Source organism: Macrobrachium nipponense, chromosome 15, assembly GCF_015104395.2.
Source record: "Macrobrachium nipponense isolate FS-2020 chromosome 15, ASM1510439v2, whole genome shotgun sequence".
Lineage (NCBI taxonomy): Eukaryota > Metazoa > Arthropoda > Malacostraca > Decapoda > Palaemonidae > Macrobrachium > Macrobrachium nipponense.
In genome coordinates this window covers 24,627,708-24,645,382 of record NC_087208.1, presented here as the reverse complement: position 1 = coordinate 24,645,382, position 17,675 = coordinate 24,627,708, and the positions used below count along the sequence as shown (strand labels likewise).

Genomic DNA, 17,675 nt, shown 5'->3' with positions numbered 1-17,675 from the left:
AAAGAATGCAACAACCATTTGTATGTCAGTTTCCTTGTATGAAGTTAGACATGAAATGAGTTGTATCCAGTTTCCTTTGCCCTTTGCTCTTTTTTTTTTTACAGAGCTCCCATCAGGTCTTAGGAATTCATTAGCAGAAAGTGTGGAGAAGACTGGAGACAAATCATTTCATATGTAACCCCTATGAACAGGAAAGACAGCATAAAAAAAATGCTTATAATAATGATGATGAAATATGTTCCTTGTTGTTCCCGCTATCAACCAAAGAGGTTAAAAGTGCCCTAAAAAAATATGGGAAGTGGTAAAGCCCCAAGCTTATCCAGAATAACAAACGGTTACTAAACATCTTGTTATTGATAACTTTGCCAAAATACATGAAAACCTGATAATGGAAGGGATAGTGCTATAAGTGGGATAGAGAATTACAAAAATTATATATGGGATAGAGAATTACAAAAATTATATATAAAGTAAAAGAGGACACACAACAGTAGATATAGAAATTATAAATCAATAGCATAGTTTCATCACTATATGAAAGTAGTAAAGGTACTGAAGGAAAGGCTGGGAAAAACTACTAAAATGTATAATTGTCATTTTGGCTTCATTCCAGAGAGGTCAGTAACAAAAGCAGTCCTTATAATGAGGCAGCTACAGGGGAAAGTATTATATATGTTTGGAGGTTGAGATTATATTTACTGGTCTTGAGAAGGCATGGAATAGCTAGTCTACATAGATAAATTATGAAATGCATTTTTTATGTATCTACAGTCCAGTATCAAATATTCCAAACCTTTATATTTACTTAAATGTTTTAAACACCAAAATACTTTGTTTTCAGAAACTGAAACATAAAAATATAGTCCAACTCTGTTCAGATCTCGTGGAAACAGAAAATGGAGAGAAGGTGTACATGGTGATGGAATACTTACCACTAGGCTCAGTCAGATCACACGTTATTGAAAATAAAGAGCGAATGACTACAGCATTGCTTCTAAAGTTTGCAATGGATATTGCAGAGGTAAGATTATACTTCTTCATATGCGGAACAAACCTTCAGTCTTAACCATAGGATAATCTTCTAGTGTCAGCTGGAAACTGGTTTGAAAACAATTAAAGATTGTAAAGCAAAGAATCTGTGGCATCTGGCAACTCATGCGTATACGAGGTGGAATATTGTTAAGACCTCAAGTTTGTTAGCTATGAAAAATACAAATTTATTTAAAAATTTTGATTTTTAGACTTTAATGTGCAGTATCACCAGTATTGTTTGACTTACTTTACATTCTCCGTTTGGTGTTTACTATTTATTTTTTATATGGTCTGAAGTTGTAATTTTGAATGATGGTGAAAATATGGAATTGTACTATTGTTTAATAATATGGTGTGAATTCTTCTTGTTTATGTTTTCATTTTTTCTTATGATCTTTAATAATTTTCAGAGTACTATTTTTTCCAAGAAACAAGTACTATATAATTTTTGTTATGAGGGTAGTACGTATACACATAAAAATATTTATCAGTATTGGGTTTTGGGTGTACATTAAGATGTATGTAAATTATCAGAGACTCTAAGATCCCAGTCTTATGTAGGTTTTTGCTGGCACTAGATTCCATTAATAAACTTATAAAGGGCAAGATAGATAATTAGGGAATAAAATATAATTGTTCAAAAGCAAAATTAATTATTTTCTGTACAGACCCATTACTTTATACCAGCATTTTTATGCAGAAGATAAATCCTACAGTTTACTCAGCCAGTTATTTATCTGGAGTCCACAGTTTATCTGTTGGTAAGTTACATCTTTCCTTGAAACAACTGCTGTGAATAAATGTGTTAGGATGGCAGCACATGTAAAGTAGTGGTTTTGTATCATGTGGACCAATTGCCAGGAATAAAAGGATCTGAAGTGGGGCAACATGTGTGAAGTAATGGGTGTTGTGTTATAGGGACTAGTTGCTTGCAGTGGAGGAGTCAGAAGGACAACTTACATAAAAGTGATGGGTTTGTGTTCTGTGGACCAGTTGCTATGAGTGAAGGAATTAGGAGGTAAGCATGTGTCAGGTTTGTTTCATTTGAACCAGGTGCTAGAACCAAAGGGGTCTGGAGTAAAGCAACAAATGTAGAGTATGTACTAGGTGTGTCATCTGTAGGAATGAAGGAGTCAGAAAAAGGGCAACTTGAGTGAAGTAATGGATTTGGTTTTTCTGAGCCAGTTGATAGGGATTATGGGGTCTGTATATGTAAGTAATGTTGGTTGTGTCATCTGGACTAGTTTCTATGGATGAAGTGATTGGCTATATTATTCATAATTACGGCTGTTATCATTAACAGTACCAATTGATTCAAATGCTTTTGTAAATCAACCAATATGATTCCTTTCATGTCTTGTCCACGAGGTTGTGGTATTTCATAGCAGTTTTATGTCACTCAGCTGCTGACTGAGCTTGCTAACAGTATTATCAGTTATTTTTAGTCATTTTTTTAAAGAATAATTTGAGAATTAACCTGGTAGATTTTAGGAGTATCTTATGTTCAAAATACAGTACTGTGTATTCAGAAAAGAATGTACACTGTACTACTTAGATGTGCCCAACCGTCTCCCCGTGGGTAACAAAAAATTAAGAGACCATAGTGGAAAACCTTAGTTTTAAGGTCAGGATAGTTGGAGTCAAACAGGGGATCACATATTCCTATTGTGGATGACAATGAAGAGGGCATGTAACCGAGGTATGTAAGCAAATAATATTTCTCTGGGACGGGTGGAAGAATAGGTTCCTTCTGTTGGGGAGGTCTCACCTATCTTTAAATACAGTTTGACCAGACATTATGGTATAGTAAAAACAAGGAAAAGACATAGATTTGTATTTTGAAATAGTTCTGATATGAAAATTTGATGGTGGGTGCTGTGTTCTTGTGATGGGTACTTTATACAAGTATACTAGAATAAAGCCCCCTCATTTTGGGACAACCTTGACGTGATGAGGGGCTCTCGAACCTCAGGTTTCTTAGTAGGTTCGAACCCAAGAGTCCCATATAACACTATATATTTTTGGGTTAATATCTGTGGATTTTTCCACTTTGTCAAAATTTTCCATACCTAATAAATAAGAAAACATATCATAACTTGGATTGAAGTTAAATCCAAAGCTAAATAGTGGGAACTGGTAGATCCATCACCTACTCAACAATGTTCAGACCTGGTTTTCCAGGTGGAACTGTTCTGTGGAGCTGGACCACGGATTCCAGGGGGCCTTGGTTCTAGGAATAGAACTCTCGGCATTCTGTCCGGTTTGCCCATGACATGATTAGGATGGGGATAATTGTATTTTCATAATACTCTTAGTCCTACCAAGCGGGTATCGCTTACACTTGGGCTGTACTAATCATGTTATGCCATCCCCTTTTGGGGTAGGGTAGGGATGCGGACAATTTGGAGTCATTTGTCACTAGTGCCATTGGCAGAGGATTTAACTTCACAAAAAGCCAATGATATCGTTTCAAAATGTATGATTTTTTTTTCTTTCTCTCATTTTTATGATAAATAGAAATAAAGTTTTTAGTACCCTTGGGCCCCTTGATGGACAAAATTCGGCATAGTTGATGACCATTGGAAGTTTATCCCTGACTCTCCCTCAGTTAGTTCAAGATGATAATGTAGCAAAGGAACGTCCAGTTCCAAATAAATTATATGACCCAAATCACCCGTCAGGGCCCATAGAAATTCTACAAAAAAGTGAAAACCAATCAGAAGATTCAAATATTAGTGCGTATAACAATGGAACCATACGTTACAGAGAAAGGAAACAAATCTGATACACAGATAACACACATCAGGCAAGGGTCCAAAAAGGAATAGAAATTATAGTCTTAACCCAACACTGGTGTATTTTGATCATCTATTTGGACCAGATAACTGGTCGAGATTTCTAGTGCTTAAAGCTGAAAATAAAATATCAGCAGCAATACTAGAAAACAAATTATTGAGCATATGTCCAACACAAGAAATGGAAGCCAATATATTAAAGAAAATGAATGGTTACTTCAAGTAACCACCAAAAAAATATCCACCACCTTTTTAAATATAAAAGAAATAAATGGCATGAAAATATCAATAATAAGTCATGAAACATTATACGTATTATACAGGGCACAGTCATTTTATCAAACATTAAAAAAGGATCACCCTCAAAACAATTGATACTTGACTCCCATAAGTTAAGATACAGTAATATGCATGATTTAGAAGGCTACTCCGTTCCAAGTAAGAAAGATGAAAATAAACAAATTAATATTGCAAAATTAAATTTACAGGCCAAGATCTCCCACTCAAAATCAAAATTCTTGGACAAAATAGAGAAGTGCATCCATTTATACCAAAACCACTTCAGTGCACTCAGTGTTCAAAGTATGGGCACACATACAAAATATGCCATATTAAAGCAGCGTGTGCATCAGACACCCATACTACTAATTGGAAATGTAAATCCCCAAAATGTATTAACTGTGGACAATCCCATCACGCAATACAACACAGAGCTCCAGTTGTTGATAATTAGAACAGGAATGTCAGTCAAAGAAGCTAGACTTGAGCTAAAAGTAAGAGTCAGTAATGCATCTAAAAACCACTTTGGGAAATGTATCTAAAATCTAAATGTCAATCACATTAATAACAAACAACAAGATGATATACGCATACATACTAATTCTCATATCAATAATACTGAATCCGAAAATAAGCATGATGATATCACCAGTACCACTACTGACATTGAAGATTCAGATATCCATGGAAAAGAACTTCCACTGGAAGAGGAGTCAGATAATAATAATAATCAAACTAACAAAAAGAAAAGAATACTGGAACGAACCCCACCTAAGAGAAAAAAAGTGAATATTGAAAATTACAATCAATCCAAGAAACTCCAACTACACCAGGAGAACATTCTAAAAAAGATATTGTACTAACCTCATCACAAGTGGAAATACACAGTTACCCTCAATCCCAATCAAACAGCCAACATCTGGAGAGTAAAAAATCATTTAATCACTCTTTACAATTCCCAACAGATAATACTAATGAAAATCATTCCAGTAAACCAAACCAAAATATAACCATCACTCCCCAACCATCCACAAGACCCAAATATTCCACTAATAATAATAAAGTAAATAACCCCTCAAACCAACATTCCTTATCACTACAGAAAAGGACCAATAGAATTACAAAACCAGAAATTTCTAAAGCTAGAGGATCAAATACTTCTGCACCAATAACTAACATCACCAAATATGCTTTGTCTTGTGGTTGTAATGAGTGCTTCATAGGTACGTATAGCCAACTAACCACCAAGACAGAGGACACAATACAAAATTGTATAGACAATTTTATTAAATTAATGAAATGCCCTTTAACACACCAACATGAGAATGAATTATGTTCTAAATCCTTAAAATGCAAAAAGAAAATTATAAAATAAAAATTACTTATTAATATTTAATTATGAAAAAGAAACAACTGCTGAATCTAATAACCAACATACAAGTACAACAATTAAAAAACCACAGATAAATTCAAATGCATATAAACTTCAAGACAAAGTAAAATCGGAAATCAATTTATAGAATTTAACACCAATTCCTCCCAATAATGGAATACAAAATTATTCAATGGAATATAAATGGCCTCTTAACCCGACTATGTCTGGGTGAATTACGAAGAATCCTACGAGACCACAACCCAATATGTTATGCCTACAACACATAGGATCTAACCCCACAAACATTCGACAGTACAAAATTTCTTGTTGTTCACCAACTGATGGTGGAAAACTAGGCACAGCAATATATGTTTATAATAGAATCACCTATGAACTTTTAAACATACCATCACAATCAAATCAGATAACAGTTATCAAATTATATATATGCCAGATAAAAATATGATCACAATTTGTAAGTTATACAACCAACTAAATTTTAGTTCAAATTTCAGTGATCTACCAGCATTAATTAATAATCTACATGAACCCCTACTTATAGTAGGAGATTTTAATGCTCATAGTCCCTTTTGGGATAACAGTCACCCTGCTGACGCACCAGGAACAAGCATAGAGAAATATGTATTATGACTTATGCTGCCTAAGTGAAAGTGATTTGCCAACTTACTTCTCCATTACCCATTTAACCTTTTCTTCAGTAGATGTCTCACTGTGCTCAGTCAACTTAGCTGAAAGACTTGAGTAGTGTCCTGGATGACTCGTATACCAGTGACCACTTCCCCATAGTCCTTAATTATTTAAATAATTTAATATTGCCACCTGTAAAATATAATATCCAAAATGCAGATTGGGACATTTACAATCTATATACCAGAAATATACCACCATTTCTGCATAACCAAAACCACAATACAATAGTATGTGAATTCTTCACGGATTTCATGATAATTGCTGCTGATAAAAGCATACCTAAAACAAGGCCACACCCAAATAAATCCTGTCCCAAACTCGTATTAAGTTGAAATCATAGCAGACTTAGGACATGGGTCAAAGCCCTCAACAAATTGCCCAACCATACAAATATTCTAAACAAGATAGTGGTCATCAGCATAACATAACAGTCAATTATATTAAACCTTTATTTAACAAATATAATGCCAAATTTCAAAAACTTGTAATATCTGAGAAAATATTATAATTGGAAAATGATGTATCAAGCTTCTCAACAAATACATCTATGAAAGATATGTGGCAAAAAATAAGGAAACTTAACAGAAAATATATAAAACACCTAAGAAGTCCAATAAACCAAAATGGGAAACTATCTCATGACCCATATGAAATCTCTATATAATAGGGAAACACTTTGAAAACATAAGTGCCTACTCCAATCTAAATGAGCACTTTCTAAATTTAAGAACACGGAAAAAATACTACATATACCCAATTTTGAAACTATTGAAGGTCTAGAACATAATTATGCATTTAATATGGATGAATTAAACATATTCATGTCATCCATCAGCCCCAGGCCATGATAAAATATAATTTGAAATGATACAAAGACTTGCCCCCATTTCCAAATCATATTTACTAAAATTCTGTAACACCATCGGGATGAAATGCATTTTTCCAGATAAATGGAAACATGCTATCATTATCCCAATAAACAAACCTGGGAAAGATTCTAGTAAAAAATGGTTAATTCACGACTAACATATGTCATAACAAAAAATTCAATTCTGATACCAACACAATCAGGATCAATAGCTGGTCGATCAACCTGTGATCCACTAACCTGTCTAGAAGATCATATCAAAAAAGGATTTGATCAGAAAAAATTAACAGTGGCAATATTTTTTTACATAGAAAATGCATGTGATTTAACATGGAGACACACGATCATGCAAAAACTTCACTCTATAGGTATAAGAGGCCATTTACCAATTTTTATTAACAATTTTCTATCAGATAGAACTTTCCAAATTCGAATAAAAAATTCTTATTCAAATGTTTATGAATTAGAAGAAGGAATCCCTCAAGGCAGTGTCTTAAGCTATACGCTATTTGCTTTAGCAATTAATGATATTACAATTGATTTACCAAAAGGAGTTAAAAACAGCTTGCATGTTGATGACTTTGCCATATGTATATTATACAAGTAGCATTCTAAGATAAATATTATCAACTGGGCAAATTCAGTAGGATTCCAATTTTCAATAGATAAAACATATGCAATAATTTTCTTTAAAGATAAGAGATGGTTAAAACACCAAACAATTAAGCTTTATCTTTACAATACCGAAATTAAATTCTGCACAAATGTTAAATACCTAGGAATGGTGTTTGATCAGCACCTGAACTGGAAAGCAAACCTCAAATATATTAAAGCAAAAGGCATAAAAGCCCTAGCCATATTGAAAAAACTATCACATACCAAATGGTGAACTGGACGTAACACCATGCTAATGTTATACAAAGCAACAGTACTATCTATAAAAGATTATTGTTGTCCAATATATTCATCTGCCTCAGATGCTACATTAAAAACACTAGATGCATTGCATCATGAAGGAATACGTTTGTGCACGGGAGCATTTCAGTCATCCCATATAAACTCCCTGTTAGCAGCAGCTGCTACCTACTTTCTGAATCATAATTAAAGATTAGAAAACCATAGTGCTAGCTCTCCCACAAAGAACCAAATATTTAATGAATTCATATAATATTAAACCAATTTTCCATCCAGCAATGGAACTCCCACCAGCCTGGACTTTGAAACAAGTAAAAATATGTACTGCTCTATCATATCTTCTAAAAAGAAATATGGCAAACACAGAGATGTACCGCCAATATGCGTTGGAACACATCAGAAGAAAGGGAGATCAACTTATAATCTATACAGATGGGTAAAAAAACAACACTAGAGTAGGAGCTTCAGCATTCTCAAAAGATAAGTTAGTTGAGATAAGTCTTCCCCCTAATATCATCAGTATGCACTGCTAAACTTGCAGCCATACAAATAGCACTAGACATAATATCTGAGAAGAGAGCAATTTCCACCATAATTTTCAGTGACTCACAAAGTGCTATTGATGCTATAAACAAGTACAAGTCTACAAATCACCTGGTACAAGAAATCCAAATATAAATACATCAACTTATCAAGCAGGACTATTAATAAAAATACGGTATGTTGGATTCCAGCATATGTAGGAATTGAAGGAAACGAAAAAGCTGATACAGCTGCCAAATTAGCTTGCACTGTTCCATCAACAATGACACATGCGCCAGTATCAGACTGAATAACCTCAATTAAGCCTCAAATACTATATCAAGACTAGCAAACAGATTGGACGTTGGATGTCATCATCTCAAAAAGAAAGAGTTAAAGAAGTTTTATTAACAAGACCGTGTCTGTACATACTAGATTTTCACAGGGTCATTTGATGTCAAAATCCACATCCAGACCCAATGAAATGTAGTACATGCCAGACACCAATGACTGTCCAACACTTATTAGTTGATTGTCCAATTTGGAACAATCAAAGAAACATATTTTTGAACTCAACATTAAAAGGCACTCTTGCTGAAGGCAATGATTTTGTATTTATTAGGACCATCATGTTCCTAAGTAAAACCGGTTTCCTAAATAGTCAATTTTTTTTATTTTCAGGCTCAGAGGTCTGGATAAACTAATCCTTTATAATAATAATACTAGAATAAAATGGTTCTTCAAGATAAATTTTTCTGCTAGGATATATTTCTACAAACAGATAGTAGAATATTGCAAATATGTTGTTGAGCTTAAACCTCTTAGTACATAATATTTGTAACTTATTTACAGTAATCTGATCTATGATACTGATTTATTTTAGGGAATGGACTATTTGGAGCAGTACAGAATCATTCATCGGGACTTGGCAGCAAGAAATATTCTTGTAAAAGATGCAAATACAGTGAAGATCTCAGATTTTGGTTTAGCTCAAGAACCAAATAAAGGAAATTATTATATTCGTAAAACTCAACGATCATTGCCAATTGCTTGGTAAGTCACGAATATCCTGTCATTAGTCTGTGAATTGGGTAACTTACTGTGTATACTTTGAATATATTTCACTTGCCTCTTAACTATGTAATTTATCAGGTTGGTAAAGTTTTACCTTATATTTTCTGAAGTAAGGCTGCATTATACAGCCTAAAAAGTAATTCAAGATATAAAATTAGCGTAGGTAATGTATAAAATTAAAGTATTTTTCTTTTTTTATTGTTAAATGTAGGAATTATAAATGTAGTCATACAATATGCTGAATGGGTACAAGGCTGATTATATCTGGATTCATTAAAAAACAAAAAAGTATTTCAGTTTACCAGCAATGAAAAAATAAAGATTGGATCTTAATAGTAATGAAAGAATCAGTTAGTTGTTCCACTTGCCTTTAATTTTAGATGAAACAGGACCTCAGTTCATTTTTTTTGTAATTATATCTTGTGATCCATGTTACTATATTTCAGGGGGTAACTTTTGTGTTAATAGTTTGTAAGAAAAATGGTTATGTTCTGCCGAGTAATATTGCTCGTCTCCTAACTTTTACTGTGTTTTCTTAGTTGTTTGTATGATAGCCACTTTACATTCACTTTGTTTGCCTAAATTGGGAGGGGAGGAAGGTACTCATTCTGTGATTAATAGGTTTGTGTGATAAAAGTGTCTCCACAGTAAAGTAGTACATTTTTTACAAACCCTTTATGTATTAATGGTCGTACTTCATAATAATGACATCCAGTCACACAAACATCATAGATCTTGAAAGGAGAAAGTCCATATTGCACATATCTGGACTCCATCTGTTGTTTTGATGTAACATTCATTTTAATTTACACATTTTCTCATTCACTTTGCTTCTCTTTGATGTGCTTTGTGACTTTTATGAACTAATTTAGTGCCTTTTAGACCTGAGTACATGTACTGACTTTTTTGTTTCATTTTGATCCCATATTTCCTGCTCCTTTTTCCAAGGCATTTTCAGTAACTTCACAAAATGTATTTCTTTCATTTCAGTATGCAATACATATTTGCTTGTTTTTTACATTTATTTTTTATAATTAACAAACTTTTGGACTTAACATTAGGATAACTCGGCACTAGAAGATTTATCCTAATGTTAACCTCCAAGAGCTGAGCTAAAATAAACATATGCAGCATCCCAGACCAGGCAAACTTTGAGGTTGGCCAGTCTAAGAAAAAAACAGTATAATTGTTGCAAAATATTTATGTAAATTTACCGAGATCAAATATGCAGTACATTTTTTGTGATTGTAATTGTTTTTTCTAATATTTCTTTGTACAATTAACATTACATACATGTAACTGACATACTATCGTAAAAGATAAGAACTAAAACCAAAAGCAACCCTTGGGTATATTTATGAGCAAATATATAGACATCATGTGAGAGAGAGAGAGAGAGAGAGAGAGAGAGAGAGAGAGAGAGAGAGAGAGAGGGGGGGGGGGGGGGCAGTACATGCCCCCCTTTTATTCAAGTACGTACACAACTAATCATGACCGGGCTGGCTAGAATCATGAGCTGAGCCAGTCTTAAAGTTGCCAATAATAAATTTATGGGCTATTGAAGTATTGCAGTCTCTTTCCCAATCAATTTCTCCAAACTGATGGCGCCTAATAGTGATACTCACCAGGAGGTAATCCATCCACCATTCAAAACCTGTTATTGTTACTCTTATAAGGGCATCCGTCCATTAAGGGTTAAGACCTCAGGATAGTTTATGAAAACTAAAAAGTAATTTAAAAATTTGTCATTAGGAGCTTTCTTTAGTAGTTTTGCATTTTCAGTCTTTATTGGTTAACTGGATATTTAGCAAATTTCTAACTGGTAACAATTACCTTTAGTTTTCCATGTATTATTTTTGCTGTTGTGATAATTTTTTTGTGATTATGTATTATCCTTTCCCATAATAGTGTTAGTTTTTTATGAGGTAATGTAAAACATTATGCGTGCCTCAGTGAACTGTGTGAGTGCAGATAGTCAAGCTGCAACTCCTCCATACCATATGTGGATAAGGTCCCCCCACATTGATATTAATTGATTAGGACCAGTTGTCATGACAGGATGTTTAACTAATCAGGAGGGATTTGGTTCATTCATCCTCATCTTCAGGGTCTCATCTGTCATAAATAAGGCACACATGGAGGCATATTCTATGAAATGATGGGATACTATACTTGGGCTCGGTACCTGATCCATACACACACTCACACGATGTATGTCAGCCTTGACAAGAAAGGCAACAATGTTTCTGCCCAAAACTTCCTTCATCTTTGCTTTTTCATAAATTAATTTGACCAAGAGATTTTAGTTTGAAGTAAAAGTAATGACCCACTGATAAAAATGGGTACTTGATGCCAATAGCCTTAGTTCTCCTACCTCAAATGGTATTGAATTTCTGACCAGTGAAACCCTTGTATGACTTCAAGACAGTTTTTCAACGCTCTTTCATGGACCTCCCATATCTAGGAATGTAGTTTCTTGTTAGCTGGGCAGTTCAGGTAAACTTCAAGATCTAGACCTCAGTTCCAGAAATTTAAGAGTTGTGGCAGGAAGACCAGTTGCTTTTGATTCCTGCATACTTCATTTGGATTTCAGCCTTGACAAGGGAAAGTCAATGTTGGAGAAGTAGGCTGTGGACAAACAAGGCATGGTCCGACCTTCAACTTACATGGGACGTGTGCAAGACTTTCCCCTCACGCATAAGTTGTAAACATTGGCAGCCCCCGTTAACAGCAGCATCATTTAATGGCTATCCAATTTTACGGTGCAGTATACCTGGAGTTGTCTGCTGACTTGTGCTACTTTGTCTTTAAGAGACCTTCCCACCAGGTGCTGTATATGGAATGTCTTTCCATAACCCTGATATTACAGGAAATGAGCTCTCCACAGTCTGCAGTCCTCCAATGGATTTAAGATCCAGAGCTTCATCCTTGTCCTTATCATTCATTGGTCATCCTGCCAGGTGAAGAATATTAGGGGTTATTCACTTCTAGTGTGCATCCCTGTGCTTTTGAACATCATACAACTGAAGCCTCTTCTTTACTAATGGGGTTCCAGTCCAATCTTTGTATTCGTGTTTTCAGTTTCTTTCCCAGAGCTTCAGCTGGTTCTTTCTGGGTACTGTTCTGTCTTCAGGGATATCAGCAGCTCAGCTCCCTCCTCAACAGGGTGTTTGTCATGTTAAATAAAATTAATAAGCTTGTTATAAAACAAATGCATTCCTTAATTCAATTTTTTATAGAAACACATTACTTTGTCAACTTTCATTATCATGCAGATATATTGCAACTGTTCAGAGTATACTTGAATTGAGACAATTTACTTGAAGGGACTGGAAAGACCAAGTTACCTTTGAGCTAACCCACCAGAGTATAAAGAATGGTTTTTCTCTACTTGATTTGAAATGTGTAGCAGTTTGAGCAGATGTAGGTAGGCTAAAGTGAAATTCATTGGTTTGTGTAGAAAAATTACTTTTAATTTATATAAGATCATTATATATGTAATTTTTACAGGTATGCCTTGGAGTGTATTGAGAGCGGAAAGTTTTCTCACAAAAGTGATGTGTGGTCTTATGGTGTCACTTGTTGGGAAATGTTCACTCATGGATTGGAGCCTAATCTTCCACAGAAGCCTGAAATTCTAATACAGGTAATATCAGCATTATATTTTAGTACTTTAACTAGATTACCACACTTTTTTTTCATAGGACTCACAAGGCTGGCTTGAAGGTAAGAATGAATTAGAAAGACAACGTAGGACCAAAGGGACACTGCAGTGAACATTTGTTCTGCATACAAAGCAGTGCCCAAGTAACACTTAGGTAGAATCCCTTAATGAGGAATCCAAGTTACAAATTGAAGGAAGGATAGTCTAGTTTTACCTCATTAGGATGTTGAGCCCTTGAAAAGGATTCAATTAAGATGATATCAGCCACTTTGTGAAAGTGACAACTCTTACATACATTTATGCCAAATGAATATTTCAAAGATTGGCAGAATTATCGCGCAATTAATGTTCAACTTGTCATTAAAAGCTAAAAGTGAATTTTAGTTGGAGTTCTGATGCTGAAATAAGAAGGAAGCCAGGAAGATGGAATGATGAATGTTCGTGTGCATTGGTTGAAAAATAGAAACAGGCTCACATGGTAACTTAGTTACTGCTGATAGAATAAAAATAGGTGATCTTAGATCAGGCGAGTCAAGGAAGCTTTAGGTATTGTTTATCAGCTCTTGACAGCATTGAGTTATGTATCCACAAATTAAAACCTAAAGTGACCTTCCCATGTTTAGTGCTACTCTCATGGAGGACTATTAAACTTGAGAATTTGTTTCATTTATCTTTTTAGGGGGCTGAGTGAAGTACCTGAGTTAGATTTCAATTTCATCAGAGCAAAACTAAAGAGTGGTAGTTTAGATTAAGTAAACTTATGGCAGCAAAGGCCCTTGCCCAAAGTATGTTAAGGATGTTAAATGACCTCTTGTGTACCATCATTGACAAACACAGTCCATCCACTATGTCCATGCATGGGACTAGATGTGAACATGTTAATTACTTAAAAAGATTGGGTTATATAACGTAGTCTGGAAATTTTGATGAGGAGGAAAATGTGTGAAGAATTCTGTGCTGTCAGACATTTAAGGAAGGAAAAGATGCTTAGTCAAATCAGGAAAATGTTGAGAATATACTACATCTCTCATTTGTTCCTACACGTTATACAAACAATCGGTCCTGGGGTGCCTCCTCTTCTGCCGATGTACCTGTGGTTGTGGAGCCTCTCCCTGTGCCTACGGTTGTTGCTGCTCCTTTTGTCCAGGTGGCCCATGCTCCTGATTTGTCTTGACCCTCTGCCTGGATGAAGAACTTTGCTGCCATCCTGTAGAAAGCATCGAAGAGATCCCGTAGAGGGTCATCATCATCATCTTCATCTGCTGCCTCCTCCCTTTCTTACTCCAAGGCCTCTTGGTTTTGGAAGGGGAAGGTTGCATCTCCACCCCCCTAAGAAGTCTCGCTGCCAAACTTCTAAGGATCTGCTTCCCTTGGGAGAAACATAGAGTTCTCTCATCAGCGCTTCCTCACCTACAGGTGAAGGTACGAGTTCGTAGGCGTGCACTAGGCCCACTGGATTGAGACTCAAGGGAGTCGGTACTAAGGTAACCGCTTCCTTTGCTAGTTCAAAGAAGCTCGCTTCTAAGACTAGTGCTGTGTCAGGGCCTCTGTCTGACTTGAGATACCTTGAATAGTTTCAAGAGGTCTTGCCCACTTAGGGATGTGACTCTCAATTTAAGGAGTCTGAATCGTGCACCTTACAAACCTTTACAAGAGTTGTCAGACAAAGCGCTGACCCTCAAGATAGTCTTCCTGCTTGCCCTGGCATCCATGGACTCTCCTGTGATGTAAAGCACTCGAAGGGGATGGGAATCGGTTACAATCCCCTCCCTAGAGGACATGGATAATGAGGCTGATGAGATGCTGCTTTGTCTTGTTAGAATGCTGTGGTGCTACCTGAAGAAAACTGGCACCACATGCCTGATTGTCAACAACTCTTCATTAGCACTAGCTTGTCCAAGAACATGATTTCCTTCTGGTTTTGAAGGGCGTGCTGTGCTGCTGGAGCGGACGACACTAGTACTCCCAGGCCCACAAGTCCTTAGACACTTTCCTTAGGACCTGTGGTGGCTGCTCAACAAGTTGTGTAACTTACCTAGCTTCTCTAAAAAGACAGGTTTGTATCTCATTTTAGATGTGCAGTTGTGAATGAGAAAATAAATGTTGGGTGACTGGCTCTCTTATTTTCCATCCTTCATCCTTCTTCTCTTCCCTTGGGCAGAGAGTGCATTGGCCGTCACATGGTGGAACTGGCTACGATGCAGGTAATACAATGGAGTACTGCTTCTTCCTCTTGCAAGGGGAGGAAGAGCAGGCCCCAGACAGTAAGACAAACCCGCTACTTGTATTTGCCTTTCTGTCATTGTCTATGAGATTCATCCAAGCTTGTTTTTTCATAGGAAACTGACTTGTCCCTCATAGGAGAAAGGCTTAGAAGTCTAATGATTGGTCTCGCAGTTCCTATACTCCAACCAATTCATCAGAGGCGATTCACTCCGTAGTTCTTACGACCAGGGTATAAAGTGAGCGGACTCCAGTCAGCTCTTCAGAATCCTCCCTTCAAATATGTCCAAATATAAGCCTTCATAATGTAAAGGACCAATGGTTTGTATATCGTGTAGGACAAATCACAATTTTTTAAAGTATATTGTATTTCTCTTAACTATACAAACCTGAGGTCCTTTACACATTAGGCCCACTTCACGCCACCCCTCATTCTGTTTTTTCCTAGACCAAAAGTAAAATAGAGTGCTAAAACACTGGTGGGCAGAGCTTCCCCCACCCAAGTGGTAGTTAAGTACCAAACTACCTTGCTATAAAGTCTAGTGCCCGTTTCCAGCTTCCTGAAGGTAACTCCAAATGTAAAGGACATTAGGTTTGTATTGTTGGGAAAAATACAATTTATTTTTTAAAATTGTGATTTTATATGAATAAGTCGGTAGTACTATAAGGGTTTGTGTATTAGGAGGAATTTTAGGAGGAGAAGCATTTAAACAATAGTCAAAAGGCAAATGATAGTATTGCTCTTTTTTTTATATGTATTGGTCATTGCATATGAACCAGTATGATTTTATAGCTGAGACAGGTTTAGTTCATGTTTATTTACACATCTGTTATTAAGTATAATTGTTTGATCTTTCTTTCAAGGCTCTGAAGGTTGGAAGACGTCTGACTTGTACACCACCATGTAAGCCAAATATTTATACAAAACTCATTAGACGATGCTGGGATGATGAACCAGCGGAACGACCAAACTTTTCTGAATTGATGTCCATAATTCGTGAACTTCAGGAAGAATGTTTGTAAATACAGATGAAGATAGTATATACAATGCCATTAAAATAAAGACTTATATACAACTACCCATAAAGAATGTTTTACTTTCTTGAATAAAACTAAAACAAAGAAGATTGTTGAAAAGCATTAGTCTAGGATCTACATGGATGAAATAATACAAAACCTTGTACTTGAGGTAACCAATTAATTTCAGTTGTCAGTAATGAAACTTATTAAATACTACTGTACAAATGAAAATATATGGGTTACATTAATAATACAATAATGTACGTACTGGCTATACTAAGGCCAAATAACTGATGGTATTTGACAACCAAACATACATTGGTAGCCAATTGGTATGAACAAATGTCAATTTCTTTTTAAAACAATACAAACCTACCACTTTATGATAACCTAAATGTGTACTAATTTGATTTCCAGAAACCTTTTACTATGTTGGGCTTAGAGGTCTGATTAAGCTAATCTTTTATCCTATCCTATCCTATCCAATGGTGGGAAAATCATTCCTCGAGTTGTCCGGCTGACATTCTACCACAAAGGTGAATCACAGTAAGTGGGAAAACTGCCAGTGACTGCTAGCTTGTAAGTGGGCAGGATCCTATATAAGCCACTATTCCTGTCACAGAAGAATTTCTACTTTCCCCAGGCAGGCAAAACAATACGTATGTCCATCTCAGCTACAAAGGTACATTCCCTTACAAGTTTTTTAACATTTCAGTTTAAATTTGTGCATCTCCCTAGATGTCATGAAAATGTATCAGCATTTTCTGAAGGAAATGTTTCAAAGATACCTTTGGCTGTCTTCTTGCGAGCCATCTCAATTTTTATGAAGTCTGGTCACATTACTTTCGGAACTTCTAGATAAAGCCTCCCTCTTGAATCCTACTGTGAAGGAATGAAAATTTTTAATTAATTGGTATTTTTCACAGCTAACAAACTTGAGAGGTTATAATATTATGATAGGCACCAGCTGGAAATCTGTTGAAAACAATAAAAAATTGTAAATCCAAGGAATCTGTAGCATCTGATATGTAGCTGAGGTGGAAAAGAGTCAGAGACCATGCTCAAACCTAGTGATGCATCTAGTCTTTCTTCCAACCCTGGATAAGACATAAGAGGGGTGGCTAGCAGTGGGCAGTCAATGTTAAGACCTAAGGTTTGTTAGCTAAGAAAAATACAAATTAATTAAAAATTCATCAT

General features: G+C 35.6%; 1 protein-coding gene across 3 annotated transcripts in view; it reads left to right on the top strand.

Annotated features, from left to right (window-relative positions):
- Positions 1-16,542, top strand: part of LOC135227039 (tyrosine-protein kinase hopscotch-like) — a 185,140-nt gene extending 168,598 nt beyond the window's left edge. For all 3 annotated transcript variants that reach the window (XM_064266829.1, XM_064266830.1, XM_064266828.1), the window contains 4 exons: positions 842-1,021; positions 9,381-9,550; positions 13,082-13,217; positions 16,323-16,542. In XM_064266829.1, coding sequence (XP_064122899.1) covers positions 842-1,021; positions 9,381-9,550; positions 13,082-13,217; positions 16,323-16,481 — 645 coding nt within the window. In that variant the 3' untranslated portion in view covers positions 16,482-16,542. The remainder of the gene's footprint in view (positions 1-841; positions 1,022-9,380; positions 9,551-13,081; positions 13,218-16,322) is intronic.
- The last annotated feature ends 1,133 nt before the right edge of the window (positions 16,543-17,675 follow it).